The 18,447-nt window shown below is 42.0% G+C and overlaps 2 protein-coding genes across 2 annotated transcripts in view; one reads left to right on the plus strand and one right to left on the minus strand.

Annotated features, from left to right (window-relative positions):
* LOC137423150 (carboxy-terminal kinesin 2) overlaps positions 1 to 10,360 on the minus strand; it is a 91,040-nt gene extending 80,680 nt beyond the window's left edge. Inside the window, exon 1 of the mRNA XM_068109987.2 lies at positions 10,262 to 10,360. The gene's annotated coding sequence lies outside the window, so the exon portion shown is untranslated. The remainder of the gene's footprint in view (positions 1 to 10,261) is intronic.
* On the plus strand, positions 906 to 8,328 carry LOC144891363 (uncharacterized). The gene is made up of 2 exons (XM_078774659.1): positions 906 to 1,042; positions 5,768 to 8,328. Exon 2 carries the CDS (start codon positions 6,541 to 6,543, stop codon positions 8,134 to 8,136), a length of 1,596 nt encoding a protein of 531 aa, XP_078630785.1. The 5' UTR covers positions 906 to 1,042; positions 5,768 to 6,540; the 3' UTR covers positions 8,137 to 8,328.
* Positions 10,361 to 18,447: the final 8,087 nt, after the last annotated feature.

Consider the following 18,447-nt stretch of genomic DNA (forward strand, 5'->3'; position numbering starts at 1 on the left):
GCAGAAGCAGAGTAATGAAAGCAAGGCTCAATAAATGCCTCTATTATGGAAAATATCTGCAAGAAGTTGGAATTTTAACCGGGATTTTTTTACCGAGAAATTGCGTCAATCAATTTATCTCGGGACCGTCCCGAGACCGTCTCGAAAGCCGAAACCGCCGGGATTTCGTCCCGGTCTCGGCTCGGTTGACAGCCCTAGGTCCAGCATCCAAATCCTGCTTTACCTTTCTGGCAAATTAAACCCAAAAGATAGGGTAAACCGATTCAAAGATACGGAAAAAGCATTACCATCGATTACGTGTTGACTTCTGTCTGTACTTGTAACAAATCAGCGAGGGTGAACGCCCTAACACAGCACACTATGTCTAATCAATGGAAACAGACAACCGGACAGTTTGGAAGGGATTATCTATATGTATAAAATAGTTTTTTTGGTTTTGTTTTTGTCTGCATGCGCTAATCTCCTGAACGGTGAAAGATAGGAGGAAACCTCTGAAACAAAAAATGTCGGGACGGGCCCCGGGAAGGTTATAGGCTAGGTGGCGAGGCCGGTTGAGGCCGCCTCGGCCGGGCTGTGCCCATTTCGCAAGAAATCTTCTTCTTCTTTCAAAATTCTCGAAGTACAACTTATGTACTTAATAGGATTATCTGACTGATTGCAACACATGCTTTCAAAATTCTCTCTCGTGGGGCCCGACAGACGAAAGAACAAGGAATCGTTGAGCACTAACTGATACTGGGCTGATACTGATAAGATTAAATTCATTCAAAAAGAACCCGGGCAACACCGGGTGCATTCAGCTAGCAATTCAGTAAAACAAAGGCACGCATGAGTCTTGTATATGCACATAAGGCCCTTTTGAGAATGACTCATCACAAATAACTTAAGCACCACATTCATTCCAGGAAAGGAAAAAGAAGAGCAAGGTTGACAGATGGATGAGTGATGGAGGAAGGGTGCGTGTGATCCCACCCTTACTCAACTGCGAGCCAGCTGGCTCACGTGGTACCGAACTGGGTGAGCGATATAGGTGCATGGAAAGGTGAGGTGTGGGAAGTGGAAAAGTGTCATGTGGGTTCTGAAAAGAACCGTTTGTGACTGTTGATTCTCTGGTGCCCCAATGATTGCAAAAAAAAAAAAAATACAAGATGAAATACCAGCAGATAATATAGTGATAACTGGGAGAAAGACAAAAGAGCAGGGAAATATATAAAAAATATAATTGGACAGAGTGGGGATAGACAAAAGGATCACTGGAATGGCTAAGAAGAGGTCAGCTCAACTGGGACGGAGAACAAACTATTATTCATGCCAAAGATAAAGGACACTACACCAATGGATGTAAAAAAAAATGGCGGGACTGAGCCAGACACACAAATGTAGGTTCTGCAAGAGAAAGAAAGTACTAGTCACCTGCTCTCAGGATGCAAAAAACTATCAGAACAACGTCACACACAACAGCACAACAAAGTATGCAAAGTGATTCCTTGGCATATCTGCAAAAATGTAAATATCACAGTTCTGGAAAACTCATGGAAACACGAACCAAGGGCAAGCATTAATTAAAATACACTGTCCAAATACCTAACATTTGATACCACAACTATGATTCTATGATAATATAAACTGACAAAGTTATGTCAAGTTCAAAAATGGCACTAGTTAATAGAAGAAGGCAAATCCGCAAGCGTACATTCATGGGATTCAATACAACATTTCATGTACCAATTCTATATTTTATGGGTTTATGATGCAACATATTGTCATGAAGATTACGGTTATTATCAGGGTGAATCTTGTCTGACAGAATGTATGCAAATTAACAAATAATGAACAAGCCACCACAGAGCAAGAAATACTGCATTCAAGATAATAAAAGGGGCATGGAGTTCATTCACTGGTGAACATTGTCAATCTTGACCACTGTTAGTGCCGTCTCCACCAAACTGATATGGGATACATAGCAGTTCTGCATCCGACTTATCTGAGTCATCCTCGGAATATCTAGTGGTTCGTCTACGATATCGATGAGCTGTTTTTGCAGAACATTTCCTACATACCATAGTTGCTCAGCACTGCACAGCACTCGTGCGTCTCCACGAGTACACTGGATGTGACATGGGCAGCACCTTCAATGGACAAGGGAAGACCAAGCCCATGAAAACTCTTACAGAAAACCCCAAAGTTTTCAGCTGTATTGTCCAGTTTGGGAGAAACGTGCGATGTGGCAGAAGACCTAATTGATCAGCCAGGTGTTCACTTGTGCCATCTATGGTCGCGCTCGAGTGCAAAAGGTCAATGAACTGTGACACGTCCACATAAATGAGCTAGCTGTGTGCCAAGGAGGGCCAACTCAACCTTTCAAAGAATGTGGATCTGGGAACATTACCACCATGTAGAGGAAGTCTAGAGCAGAACATAAGGCAGGTAAACTCAGATTGGAAACTGGAAGAGGGCCCATATCACGAAACCAGATATTCCAGATGTAACGGTTAGCTATGGGTAAGAGTTGAGGGATGGCAAGCTAGAGCCACTCTGGTACGTAGGAAATGTTCTGCGACAACAACTCATCGGTATAATCGACAAATGGACTCAGATGAGTCGGATGCCGAACTGCCAGATATCCCATATTCCTTTGGTGGAGACAGCACTGATGGTGATCAAGATTGATAATGCTGACATATATCCCATATTAGTTTGTTGGAGACAGCACTGACGGTTTTCAAGATTCACAATTTCACAGATATCCCATATCAGTTTGGTGGAGACAGCACTGACAGTGATCAAGATTGACAATGTTCATCAGTGAATGAACTCTGTGCCCGTTCATCATATTGAATACATTACCCAGTATATCTTGCTCGGTGGTAGTTTGTTCATTATTTGTTAACTAGTGGGGTCACCCGTGGAAATCCCACGGGCATGGACGTGTGTGACATTTCGACATATTGAGTTAGATGCTGCACCTGCACATTCAGTTTCACAAAATGGTTACTGCCAATTTATTAGAGGCACAAATGATGTAATCCACACAATGTATTTACTTCTGATAACATGTGAATGCATGTGCGTGCACACCCACACCTCGTTTTTTTCATTTCTGTCACACACACACACACACACACACACACACACACACACACACACACACACACACACACACACACACACACACACACACACACACACACACACACACACACACACACACACACACACACACACACACACACACACACACACACACACACACACACACACACACTAGAGCAGCAACGAAGGCTGGAAAGGGTGGAAATGCAAATGGTTCGGTGGATGTGTGGAGTATCGTTGAGAGCGAGGAAGACAAATGATGAATTGCGAAAGATGATGGGAATAGAGTCTGTGATGGATGCTGTGAAGAGAAACAAGTTGAAATGGTTTGGTCATGTGTTGAGGAAGGATGAAAGTGACTGGTTGAAAAGAGTGATGGGAATGAATGTAGAAGGAAGTAGAGGACGGGAAGACTGAGAAAGACTTGGCTAAAGATGGTCGAAGAAGAAATGCGGGCAAGGGGGTTAACAAGGGGAGATGCAGAAAATAGGGCAAAATGGAGAACATCGTCACGGGGACTGCAAGGCTAACCCCCGCTCTTGCAGGGAAAATGGCCTTAAAATGCCTGTTGTTGTATATATAAACACACACACACACACACACACACACACACACACACACACACACACACACACACACACACACACACACACACACACACACACACACACACACACACACACGTTTAAAGTGTACGTGCCGTTCCCCCTTCCCCCCTCCCTCCCCCACCTGGCAACGCGGGGTATTTCTGCTGGTAACTCATAAAATAAAAACGAAGAAAAATCTCTCGATAATTTCCCGTCTGTTAATTTATTTATTTTACATATGTGAATTACACGACCATGCACACGTGAAATGGAGCTGGTTTTTTCACACGTGAAATGAACACGTGAACCTTTACTTCTGGATAATAATGTTGAATGAAATAAGAACGAAGAAATATATGTCAGCATCATTGTTGACGTTTTTGTGACGACTGTCATCAAAAGTAAAAGTAATATATCTGAACGGAAAAGAAAAGCGAATTTTTAATATATGTCGACATTTTCCCCGACTGTTATTTTCGGCGGTGTATTATCATGTATCATCGTGGCGCAATTTTTAAAAATACATCTCTGCATTTTCCCATGTGTGCGTGAATGTTCTCATTTATTTCTGACGCCGAATCTAAAACCATCGATAAAAATGAAATCAGATGGTGAATTCGAGATAAAATCATGAGGGTGACTCAATGAATGGGCTTTATTTTACAGGCCTTTGAGAAATAATTTCGTTCCATAAACGGAAACTTTCATGGGATTCTCTTCCCGTTCTTTTTCAACCGAGTCTAAAACTATGTTAGCGACTGTTAAAAATGAAATTAAAAATAGAATTAGAGTTGAAATAAACCTGTGTGAGAGAGAACGACAGCATGGGCCTAACTAAACAGGCCTCAAAGCTATGCGAGTTAATAAAATGGTGGATATTTGTTTACATGAAGCCTCTCCAAGAATGGGTGGAGCTACTCTGTAAACGGAGTAAGCCACACCCCCGGACAGACAGACAGAATCACTGTAGCCTATTATAATATAGATGTGCATACATTGTCAGACGAGTTTCACCCTTATCATATGCGTAATCTTCATGACCTTATGTTACATCACAGAAGCATAAAATGTAGAATTGATGCACGAGTTGTTGATGTATTGAATACCATCAATGTACGCTTGTGGCTTTGCTTTCTTCTATTAACGAGTGACATTTCTGAACTTGCCATAACTTTGTGAGTTTATGTCATGAACCATAGTTGTGGTATCGAATGTTAGATTTATGGACACAGTTTATTATGCCTCCACCGACAAAGTCGCCTGAGGCATTACGTTTTCACGTTGTCCGTCCGTTCGTCTGTCCGGGCTAAATCTCGTTTTTCTCAGCAACCATATGTCCGATTGAGACGAAACTTTCAGGGTAAGAATGACACCCATGCAGAATGTTTTTATGACAATTGTGACGTCATAGGTCACTTGGTTTGGCAGCCATTTTGGATAGAAAACGAACCTTATCCGATCAACACGAAACTTCACAAACGTGATCCCCTCTACCCATACATATGCAGAGTAGGGTGCATCAAACGCCCAACTATTTTTAAAAAGATGCTGGATTGATCTGTCCCAAATTTTATTTTGTTCCAATCATAAAATAAAGTTGCAATGCAAAATTTGGTAAGGTTTGGACATCATCTTCTGGGTCCACCTCACCATTTCATATTTTGAGTCGGTGGTATCAGAGTTGGAAATTTGACCCGCAGCTGTTTTGAGGCCCATAAATAAAAATGAAAGGATTGACTGATTGCTACATATAATAACTCTTTGTAAAGGTATTATTGTGCTCTGAAGCAATATATCATCATCATAGGGATAGGGATACAATTCATTTATATACAAATAGTCAAAATAATGATTTTTTTCAAAATATGGATATAAAGCTAAATGAAGAGTATTTTAAAAATATTATATATAAATTAAAGAATATCCTGAATGTTGTAGTCATCTTGTCTTTACAGAGATCTTTTAACTAGACAAGATGATTAAAACAATTATTAGGCTATACTCTAATAAAATTGGATAATTGATTTATTTGTTGTACATAATTATGAAATGACATTATTGTTACTAATACTACCTTTTTCTTTCAGATAAAACAATGGATGGCACAGTAAAGAAAGCATCTGTTGCAACAAGAGAGTCCACCAAGGTGTTTGGTCTTGGAAGTGCCATAACTGAACAAGATTCCCAGATCAATGGCACCAGACTTCCAACTTGTTTACAAGTACTACATTGTTTCATGTGGCACACGGAAGATGGCAAACTTGAACGACGCTCTCGGTGGGAATCAGCAAAGCTTGTACTGCAGAAAGTGACACCATTTTATGGCAAGGCTAATATTCCTATCATCTCTGAATGCAAGGCTATTGAGAAAATTAGCAAACTTGCAGATGTTAATTCCAAGCTTAGATCAATCCCTATCAACCGAAGAACAACTCCAGCAAGCATCACAAAGGTGAATCAAATGGAGATGAAATTTATGGAGACATTTCCCTTGTGGCCCAATGATGCTAGTTCTCACATCAAGAATCCTGAAGACTTAGCATTCCTGGAATCTATGAAGACAGATCGCTGTGCAACATTTGGCTGCCAAGATAAACTGTTGGCATATAAGATGCAGCGTAAAGTGAACCGCGAGGAAAAAGAATCAGAGAGGCGAGCAAGTATGGAGCTGGAGTTCAACATAAATACTACAACCACTGTGTATAATATTAGTGACAGTGATTAAGAAGTAACTCTTGGACCTTCAACAAGCACACCAACAACCTCAAGAAGTCATCATCGTTTAGTTAGACCTGGCACATCAGTTTTCATTCCACATGACATCCTGAAGAGGCCCAGTCTTGTTTCACTGGCAACAAGGATGAAGATGACACCAACCCAACAGGCTGCTTTCACAGAAGCTCTTATTGAAGAAACAGGAGGGGATGTAGCGAAGGTGTCAACATCATATGCTACAGCAGATAAATCAAGACGCAAAATTGGACAGCATATTGCTACTACCTGTAAGGACAAATGGATACCTCCGAAGCTTGCTACGTTGCACTGGGACTCAAAGCTGCTTCCATGCTTAACTAACCAAAACACTTTTGAAGAACGCCTGGCTGTGCTTTTGGGTTCTCAAACTGATATGAAGCTGCTGGGTGTTCCATCCTACAAGCCTGGAACAGACTGTAAATCTGGAGATATAATTGCTCAGCTGACTAATAACCTACTTGAATCATGGAACTGCCAAGAGAATGTTGTCAACTTGACATTTGACACAACTGCATCTAACACCGGCCACATCAGTGCAGCTTGTGTAACAATTCAACAACGGCTTAACAAAGCTCTTCTGTGGTCAGGCTGCAGACACCACATTGGTGAAGTCATTCTTACGCACATTTTTACTGATCTTAAAGTTGAAGCATCTAAGTCACCAGATATCTTCCTCTTCTCAAGGTTTCGCAAGAACTTTGAAATGTTTCCACACACATTCAATGAACCACTTTCACGATTTGATCCATCTCAACTAAATGAAGCAGCAACAAGTTTGACAAGTGACTGGCAAAATAATGTTCTCAGACTCTGTCACACCGAGCAATCTCTAAGACGTGATGATTATTTGGAATTTGTTGATCTGTGTACTGTATTCCTTGATGGTGAAGTAGCTGAACATCAAATAACCTTCAAGCATCCTGGTGCACTGCATAAAGCCAGATGGATGGCGAAGCTCCTCTACTCAATCAAATTATGTCTCTTCGAAAAACAAATCGCTGATCTTCCAGCAGGTACAATTACCACAGAAAAACAAGTGCCAAAGATCAGAGAATTTGTCACGTTTGTCACTCTAGTATACAGCTCCTGGTGGATGACATGTACCTCTGTCACCGATGCCCCATGGAATGACCTGCAGCTCATCTCCAAACTGAAACAGTATGAAGCTGTCAATGCTGTAATCTCAAGAAGTGCCCTGAAAGCCTTCAAACGACATCTCTGGTACCTCACAGAAGAGATTGACCCACTTGCCCTCTTCAGCTCAGTTGTTCCTCATGACCATCGCCGTGCTCTGGCAGACAGACTTCTGGAGGTTCAGCCAGATTTTCCAGTAACCAACCCACAAGGACGGTTTGGTACTGGGTTTGGAAAGCCCAGATTTCCTGATGACTTGACTGAGAAGACCACTCTGGCTGATTTTGTTGGACCAGATTCATGGTACCTATTTCATCATCTGAAGCTTGACTGGGCATTTCTAGTTACGGATGTTCAAGAATGGACTAACTCTGCAGCCTACCAGACATCATGGACTAATGTTGAAGCCTTGAATGTGGTGAATGACTCTGCAGAAAGGGGAGTTAAGCTTAGCTCTGACTTCCTTTCAGCAGCCAGAAGTGAAGACCACTACCAAAATGTGCTTCAAGTTGTTGAGCACAACCGCAAGGAGCAACCGAATCTTCGAAAGCGAGCAGCTCAAGACTAAACTGTCAGAAATATAAATGAAAACTACAGTATCTTTGTTTTGTTTCTATTTTCATGTTCATCCATAGTCAGATGTACTCGTATTAAGATGATAAATGCTAAGATTGTGTATATATGATTCTACTGTAATAAAAATTATATCATTCTGGTATCTATAATACATATGATTATACCAATAAAATCATGATTTTGACTATTTGTGTATAAGTGAATTATATCCCTATCCCTATGATGATTATATATTGCTACAGAGCACAATAATACCTTTCCAAAGAGCTATTGTATGTAGCAATCGGTCAATCCTTTCATTTTTATTTATGGGCCTCAAAACAGCTGCATGTCAAATTTCTGACTCTGATACTACCGACTCAAAATCTAATTTGCTGAGGTGGACCCAGAAGATGATATCAAAACCTTACCAAATTTTGCATAGGAACTTTATTTTATGACTGGAACAAAATAAAATTGGGGACAGATTGTTTTCTTGACATAGGGGCGTTTGATGCACCCTAGTGCAGAGTGATGGCATTTACCGGTTGTGGGACTATGCCGAGGAAAATTGGCGACACCGTCACATTGTTCTAGTTTTGGATGAATCCACACTTGGATGAATAAAGTCTCACATATGCACTTCAAACAAAAGTAAATGTAGAAATTTGATCATTTTTGTGACGAGTCAGGAATGTACGTGAGGTACGGGCATATACCATATGTAGTCCAACAACTCACATGCACTATTTCTGTAACATGATAATATCGATTTCATAAGAACCAGCAGAAGCTGAGCTTTCATTTGGTACTCCATTGGTATGTAATACTGCTATAATAACCGCACAAATTACCAAAGTATAAAACCTGGAAATTTAGTTCGATGTGAATCGACCACGGTCATGTTTTGAGGGTACCTCGAGAGTCGAGATATTGATTTAAAATGACAAGTTCGTCCCAACTTATGTATTGTTAACATTTGATTTCATATTCAGGATACTTTATGCCTCTGAGGCATCAGAAAAATATAGCGTCAGAGATTTGAGGAGGGCGTACAGGAGCAGCCAACATAGCCCATGGCCTAGAATGATAAAGAACCTCACTCAGATTTTAAAGCCCATCCCGAGGAATACTGAATTACAACTGGAGGCAATCAAATTAAAGATAAATGAACCACAACTGGAGGCAATCCGGGGTTCGGTGACGATCCTGAAAAGAGCCGTTGGAACAAAACTCTGAAAAAGTTGAACAGTTTGGTCAATGAACCGTGATCCTTTACCGAAGAGGAGATGGATACTTTGGGTCCTGGGGAGACTGTTCCACCAAATGAAACAGGCAAATGGAGATAACAACCCATGACACACATGACTGACACACTGACTGACACACTGACTGACACACTGACTGACACACTGACTGACACACTGACTGACACACTGACTGACACACTGACTGACACACTGACTGACACACACACACACACACACACACACACACACACACACACACACACACACACACACACACACACACACACACACACACACACACACACACACACACACACACACACACACACACACACACACACACACACACACACACCCCCGTCCATGATTTACAGTAAGGATTCTTCCGAGTCACATTTGACATACCCAACCTCTCCACAAAATTTTGTCCGAATCCATCCACAACTTTTTCAGATATCATGTTCACAATCAGACAGGGGTGAAAACACAACCGTCGTTCCACTTCGATGGCGGAAGCAATAATATTTAATCTTTGTTAAAATAATAAAAAAGTTAATTCCATAAGCAAAATAAAAAATTCCATCAGCAAAAACAATTATTTAAAAAAAAATTTTTTTTAATCTTCCTCGCAGGCCGCACCCGTATGAAAAGGAGCAGACACCTCCAGGCCCAACTCGAAACAACTTGTGCACAGTATTTCAGATGGTTCACAGATCTTGTGCAACGAAACAACTTGTGCAACAACAATGGTTCACAGACCCGATCATAATATTAATAACACAGCTCCTCGACATCTCATACCCAATAGATCCGATAAACGCAAACGTCACTTCACGAAACAACTCGCAACAAATATCAAAGGCGATTGGGAAATCCGCACGAACAAACCTGGGAATAAAACGAAAACTGATATCTTCCAACTCAAAATGCTCCTGAAAAAAGCGCTGGCAATTTGAATTCTTCTCGATGCAATCCAATCCAATCCAATCGTTAATTGGTCAATGGCAGGTCACGTGGAAAAAAAGGAGTTGAAATATGAGGAACCGTTTATAAAAAAAATCTGAACCGGATGGTCGATACCATAAACTCACAACAAACTTCTTCATAGAGCTTCCTGTACGCATGCGCAGACGTTTAAATTTGAGAAACCGAGTTTGGCCAATCAGCGCGTATTTAACTGGAGCCACGCCCAACATATACAGGGAAGTAAGGTTGTGAGAGTTTGAGGCGCGAGTTCGCATTTTTAAGCGCTATATAAAATAAATGTATTATTATTATTATTATTAGCCCAGTTGGAGCAAAAATTGTTAAGGTGAGGTATTGGCGGCGTACGGTGTGCGTTATTGAGTAAGTAAGTAAGTAAGTGAGTGAGCCAGTCAGGTTGTATTGTAAGGATTCGTATGTGAAGACCGGGAAACGGTGGGATTCAAACAGGACGCAGCTGAATTCATCAGCTTTGGGTTTAATCACCAGCATACGTCAGATCCAGATGTTCCAACATCCCCTTACGCTTACAGTATAGCACTTAGAACTTCTCAAACTGCACACACGATTTCGATGAAACTTGACCACAACATTCATTACCTGTGATGCACCAAAGTTTGTTCACGGCATTTACAACAACAGAGGCAATACCCCTGAGCACACCTGGTAGAATAAAGCAGTATACGACACCAACAGTATACCACAAAATAGTAAATGTATTTTAAACCAATTTTAATGGTTGCTAGAACTAGAAGACTGGGCAGCATATAGAATCACACTGACGTAATCATAACACTTTAAACAAATAAATACAATACATATTTTGGGGGGGGGCAACCCCCTCTCCCCTCCCCACCCTGCCCCTAGACCCCTCAACCCCCATCATTCGAATGTGAACAACCTTTTGTGCATCACGAGTAATGAAGGTTGTGATCAAGTTTCATCAAAATGTCAAGTGTTTCATCAAGTCTACCCTCAGGAGTGCCAGGAATCATCATCTACCCTCAGGAGTGCCAGGAATCACTATCTCTCCACACTCAAGAATGAACGCTCAAACCTGTCTCCTTCCTCCAAATCCTGGTGGCGTCTGGTCAAATCCGTTTCTGGTGTTTGTTCCCCCTCCATCAACTCCCTTACCTCAAATGGCTACACAGTTGAACTCTTGTCCACCCACAAGGCTTTCACCCACAGCTTGATGGAGTACTGCTCTCCCCTCTGGGCTGGCTCCCCTGTCTCACATCTTGCTCAGCTTGACGCTGTGGAAACCAAGGCTTTCAAGATCATTGGAATATCTCGCGACGAAGCTGTCTATAGGCCTATCACTTCGCCATCGCCAACAGGTCAGTGGTCTCTGTCTTCTCCCACCTCATTTCTGTGGTCTTGCACCCTCTGCTGTTTCCATGCATTGTCCCCCACCCACCACCAGGTTTCTGCACACATTGCACATCACCTTCAAACACAACACGACACAAATGCACTGACGCATAAGCCAAGCTCCAACTTCTCCCCACCAATCGGCCAGCGCACTTGCTTTACATCTATTTTCATTAAGAATTGCAATTTCTTTTTATTTGATATTGACCTAACACATGTTACAATAGTGTGGCAGAGCAAATTTCAGGGCATTTGACAAGGGGTATGCAATTGGATAAAAATCAAAGAAAATGTTACACACAGGAACAAATCTCTCCTATATATATACATACATATTTTCAGGATTTTACAAATATAATATAACATTTTGGAATATATATGCATCCCAAGATACCATATGCTGTTGCAATAACTGCAACTATTTTTGCAGCTTCGGCTAGTTTTCCCTGAGTGCTGTTGTAGGCAGGTATGAAGTCCAAGTATACCAGGAAACAAAACAAGATACTGAAGGTTATGAACTTTGGTTCACTGGAAGATGGGAGAAGTTTACGTGCCTTCAGAGCCACATACAAGCTGAGAAACGTTATCAGGCCCAGGTAGGACAAGGAACAAGATACCCAAATGTTGGACATTCTTGCACATTCCAGAATGACAGAACCTGGGCTGGAAATTTCATCTTTAGCAGGTTTTGTGCTCCCAAACAAAACCCAAGCCACACACAAAACCACCTGTGGTAATGCACAGGTGTAACACAATACCTTTGGCTGCTTCATAATAATGGATGCCATCATTTGACCAGACAATATATCTGGAACAATCGAAGGAAATGATAAAACCTTTTGCACACTGTCCGACTTGTATATCATTTTCAAATTGAACACACACATATACAGGGGGTCCTCGCCATACGTCCAAGATGTGTTCCATCAAAGTTGGACTTACAACGAAACGACAGATACTGGGGAATTTTTCCCCATAAGAATTACAAAAATTAATGGGGTATGCGTTCCATAACTTAGTTTACATATTTTTATAACACAACTCAACAGGCCGAGCAGATTAATAGTGGATTGTTAGTGTTCACTTTTTGGGATTTTTTATTTTTATATTTGTGTACAAAATCGAGGCCCTTGTGTAAGAACTTTAAAAAAAAAAATTCTCCGAAATAAGCTCATATCGTTGGTCCGGCCTTCGTTCGTTAACATTTGGCTAAAACATAATCTCCTCACAAACTACCCGAACGATATGAACCAAATTTGGTATAATGGATCAGGACAGCAATGTCCAACAGGGTTGTTCTCCTCATCTGAATGCACCGGTGCACCCCCTATAGCAGGAGTTAAAAGGGGGTTTTTTGGTTATTTTTGTTGTTTAGTTTTTCTCGTGTTGTTTCGTTTTTTTTTTGTTATTTAGTTTTTCTTGTGTTTTAAATGTATTTTTTTGTGTGTTGTTTTTTTTTGTTATTGTTTAGTTTCCATCAGGGTAGTAAGGTCACCCTACCTGATGGGGGGAATAACCATCAGTCCCCCACGGGGCTACTTTTTTATTATTATTATCCGTTCTTCACTTGGTTTAATTCAGAATGTTAACCCTTTGAGTACAGGATTTTTTTTATTTAGAAAAAATACCCCCGGTAGGGTATTAATTTGGCATTTTGGTACGGGAATGCAACCACGTACTGACGATCTATTTATAGGTATATTCGATGACGTGTAGTAACGTCATCCGTACACAAAAGTTTTTCGCGGGTTGCAGCAGTGGACGTCATCCGTACTCAAAGGGTTAAGGAGTTAGTTGGCTGTGTGCACATGCAGATGCTGAACATGATGGGGGGAGGGGAGAGCAGCAGGTCATTGCACATAACCATCCGAGTGCACACCCCATGCCAAACTTAACCCTGGGTCAAAGGGTGTGCTCTGTAAATTAAAACAAACACACACACAAACAGGCAGAGCACATACACATATATACAGTCATGTTAAAAAGTAAGTACACCCCATGTAAAGTTTTGACTTTTTCAACAAATTTCAACATACAGCTATTTGATCTTCATTTCAACAATATTGAAAGATAAAGGTGATATAATATAACAAATATCATGAAACATTTACATTTTTTTGTCACCGGTGTGTACCCCGGTTTAGAATAGGTACACCGTATCCCTGCATGTCGTAAGAGGCGACTCAAAGGATTGGTGTCAGGAAGGGCATTCGGCCATAAAAACATTGCCTCAAAAATAGAACCATGACAATTTGGAGAAGATTGTCATGGGGACCGCAAGGCTAACCCCCGCTCTTGCAGGGAAAATGGCCTTAAAATGCCTGTTGTTGTGTTGTTGTATTTACATTTTGTAGTCCATTGTATAATTTAAATAAACATAAATGCAAATTTCGCATGTGGAAAAAGGAAGTACACCCCTACATTTATCACTACTTCAAATACCTAAAATTAGAATCAGGTGCACCAGCTCAGGTGCAAATGATTAGAACATCGTTAGAGAGGATCTTGGAGGAACCTGTCTTATTTAAACCTCAGACATTTAGGTTGGTTTGCTCTTTGTTGTTGAAGTGTGCGGCGTCACCATGCATAGATCAAAAGAGCTCTCAGAGGCCTTCAGAAAGAAGGTTATAGATGCCTATGAGTCTGGGAAGGGTTTTAAAAATATCTCCAAACAATTTGAAATCAATCATTCGACTGTCCGGAAGATCATCTACAAGTGGAGAAGATTCCAAACAACTGCCAACTTGTTCAGGCCAGGCCGCCCCAGCAAGTTCAGCCCGAGAGCAGACCGAAAGATACTGAAAGAAGTCTCTGAGAACCCCAAAATGTCATCACGGGACCTCCAGGTAGCTCTTGCCACTGTTGATGTCAAAGTGCACGAATCTACCATTAGAAAGAGGCTGCACAAATTTGATCTACATTGGAGGTGGACCAGGAGCAAACCTTTGCTGTCCAGAAAGAACATCAGGGTATGACTAAAGTTTGCCAATGAACACCTAGGTAAAGGTGGGCGCGATTCGGAAAATTTTAAGGCCGCTTACCGCTTATCCGCTCCGCCAGCCCGTGTAGTCCGATTCGCTTATCCGCTTCAGCGGCCGAAAATCTTAGTCCGCTTACCGGTTATCCGCTTATCCGCTTCGATTCGATTTTTTTAAAGCGCTTCGACGTTTTTAAAGCGATTTTTGACGTTTCTAAAGGGAATTTAATGCTTTTTAAGCCTAAATAGCCATTTCTAACTACTACAAAGACAAACAAAGCTTTTAAGATCAAAAATATACATTTTTATTTAAATAAAATTTATTCAAAATTTATTGAAATAAAGTTTTCCACTCGACTCTACTCTACTCTACAGTTAATTTAAATATAATTTTAATATATGCAAGTTACTTTAAAGAAAAATCAATTTGCCCGTCCTTTCTTTGACAAGAGAGTCTACTAGTCAACAGACTAGCAGTCTGTTGACTAGTCCTCGTCTTCCTCCTCCACCTCGTGGGCCTTCTTGAGGATTTGGAAACTTGATCCGGGCTGGGCTTTGAGTGTCTTTGAGCACTTGGTGCACGTGGCCTTGCTGTCCACGACCTTGAAGAAGGGGGCGATGTGCCTCCACTTCTGGCTGAGGCTGGAATTGTCTGTGTCCATTGTCACGTTGATCTCAGCCGACTCGATTGAGTCCAGCGACATCCTGCTCTCGCTGCACGTGAGCTGAGGGGTCAGGGTGCAGATCTACTGACTGTCCTCCACGTCCCCCATCATGTTGACCGCCGGGTTGTGGATGTCGCTGTGCTGGGACTGCTGGTTTGCGTCGCTCATGTGCCTGTCCCTGGCACTGCCGCTGGGCTGGAGAGTCAGAAATCTCTCCATCTTGACGTTATTGCCGCTCTAGCGTCCAATAAAATATTCAGTTTTCACTTATTATTCACTTAAATAAATATTCACAATTCTAGAGTAACGGCTCAGGCTAACAGCTGATTTGGCGAATCGCGATGCGCTTTAATTTGTCGGTAGTCTGCTTACGCTTATCCGCTTCGGTTTCCGGGGGTTGTTCCGATTCGCTTATCCGCTTCGAAAACGTTAGTCCGCTGCAGCGGATAAGCGGATAAGCGGACTTTCGAAGCGGACTGCCCACCTTTGCACCTAGGCAAAGACCAGCACTTCTGGAACAATGTGCTCGACAGATGAGTCAAAGGTAGAGCTATTTGGCCACAGAACAAGAAGACATGTTTGGCGAAAACCAAAGACAGCATTTGACCACAAGAACCTGATACCAACTGTAAAGCATGGTGGTGGAAATATTATGGTTTGGGGCAGCTTTGCTGCATCAGGGGCTGGGCAGCTCACCATCATAGACTCCACGATGAATTCTTCATTCTTCATTGAATTCTTCATTGTACCAGAGGGTGCTTGAGGATAATGTGAGGCCATCTGTCAGAAAGTTGAAGCTCAACCGAAGGTGGACCTTGCAACATGACAATGACCCTAAACATACCAGTAAATCCACCAAGGAATGGCTGAAAAGAAAGAAATGGAGGGTTCTGGAATGGCCAAGTCAAAGCCCGGATTTAAATTCCATCGAGATGTTGTGGGGGGATTTGAAACGAGCTGTGCATGCAAGAAACCCCTCAAACATCGCACAGCTGAAAGAATTGAGCATGGAGGAGTGGGAAAACATTTCTCCCAGTCGATGTCAAAGACTGGTAGACAGTTATAAGAAACGCCTACTTGAGTTTTTTTTTGTGTTTTTTTTTGTATATTGAATCAAGGCTCGTGAAAGAGCTAACATTTATTTCACAAACAAATCAACCAGACAAACAAAACATACAAAAAGAGGGAGCGGAAGACAAGATGGGGAGAGGAGGGGAAGCACACAAACACAACACCTGAGAGCAGGGAGAAGCACGGGAGGGAGAGGGCCTGGGGGGAGGAGGCGTGGAAAGGGGGGTGGGGAGAGGTCTAAAACACAAGGAGGCCAAGGACTTCCAGGACAGAAGTTGGTATTTCAAAAAAGTGTAGGATTTGGGGTGAAATTAGCGGGGGTAGAAAAGATCAAGGTTTTGGATGGGGGAAGATAAGAGATGGTGGTGAACAGCTGTTTTAAAGACCTGGAGGGTGGAGTGGGATTGAAGAGAGTGAGGGAGTTTGGTCCAGAGGCGGGAGAAAAGAGGAATGAAGGAGTGAAGGTGAGCAGCAAGTCTTGATTTTGGCAGTTTAACCATAAGAGGGTTGCAGGCAGATCTTTTGCGACCTGTAGGAATATTTGTGGGACAGAGCCCAGAGAGAGCTGGGGGGGCAAGGCCAGAGAGGAGTCGGTAGAAGACGGAAAGACCACCAACCTCTTCTCTGGCCTTGCCCCCCCAGGCGTCTTCTACCGACTCCTCTCTGGCCTTGCCCCCCCCAGCTCTCTCTGAGCTCTGTCCCGCAAATATTCCTACAGGTCGCACAAGATCTGCCTGCAACCCTCTTATGGTTAAACTGCCAAAATCAAGACTCTCTGCTCACCTTCACTCCTTCATTCCTCTTTTCTCCCGCCTCTGGAAGAAAGTCCCTCACTCTCTTCAATCCCACTCCACCCTCCAGGTCTTTAAAACAGCTGTTCACCACCATCTCTTATCTTCCCCCATCCAAAACCTTGATCTTTTCTACCCCCGCTAATTTCACCCCAATTCCACTTTTTTGAAATACCAACTTCTGTCCTGGAAGTCCTTGGTGTCCTTGTGTTTTATACTTCTCCCACCCCGCCCCCCCCCCCTTCCCACGCCTCCTCCCCCCAAGCCCTCTCCCTCCCACACATCTCCCTGCTCTCAAATGTTGTGTGCTCTCAAGTGTTTGTGTGCTTCCCCTTCTCTCCCCATCTTGTCTTCCGCTCCCTCTTTTTATATATTTTATTTGTCTGGTTTATTTGTTTGTGAAGTAAATGTCAGCTCTTTCACGAGCCTCGATTCAGTATACAAAAAAAACAAAAAAAAAACTGCCTGCGGTGAGTGAGTGAAAGGCCCTTGGAGTTAGCTTCATCGCGGGAGATTCCAATGATTCTGCACGCTTCTGCCAAAGGGGGCAATACCACCTATTAGAGCCAAGGGTGTACTTACTTTTTCCACATACGCAAATTGCATTTATGTTTATTTAAATCATACAATGGACTACAAAATGTAAATGTTTCATGATATTTGTTATATTATATCACCTTGATCTATCATTATTGTTGAAATGAAGATCAAATAGCTGTATGTTGAAATATGTTGAAAAAGTCAAAACTTTACATGGGGTGTACTTACTTTTTCACGTGACTGTATATATATATATATATATATATATATATATATATATATATATATATATATATATATATATATATATATATACATACATACATACATACATACATACATACATACATACAACAACAACAACAACATGCAGCCTACTCCTTACGAGTTGTCGGGGGGTGGAGTCTATTCCCTGTTCGGGAATGTTCGGATGATGTCGGCGGTCGTGAGGCGGTACTTGGTTGGCACGATTGGCAAATGTGCCGGGTTTGTCGGACCTGGTGGCATGGTGAGCAAATGAGCCCATGTATTATAGTTGTTGTTTGGCGGATTTTTAATTGTAATAAAACGGAGGGAAGATCACAGGGGCAAATTACACACTGGGGAATTCATTGTTAAGCCCTAGAATTAATTATCACAAAGCCATGCCCCTTATGGCGACACTCTTACCCA

This window comes from Myxine glutinosa, chromosome 3 (assembly GCF_964187855.1).
Source record: "Myxine glutinosa chromosome 3, kmMyxGlut1.1, whole genome shotgun sequence".
Classification (NCBI taxonomy): Eukaryota; Metazoa; Chordata; class Myxini; order Myxiniformes; family Myxinidae; genus Myxine; species Myxine glutinosa.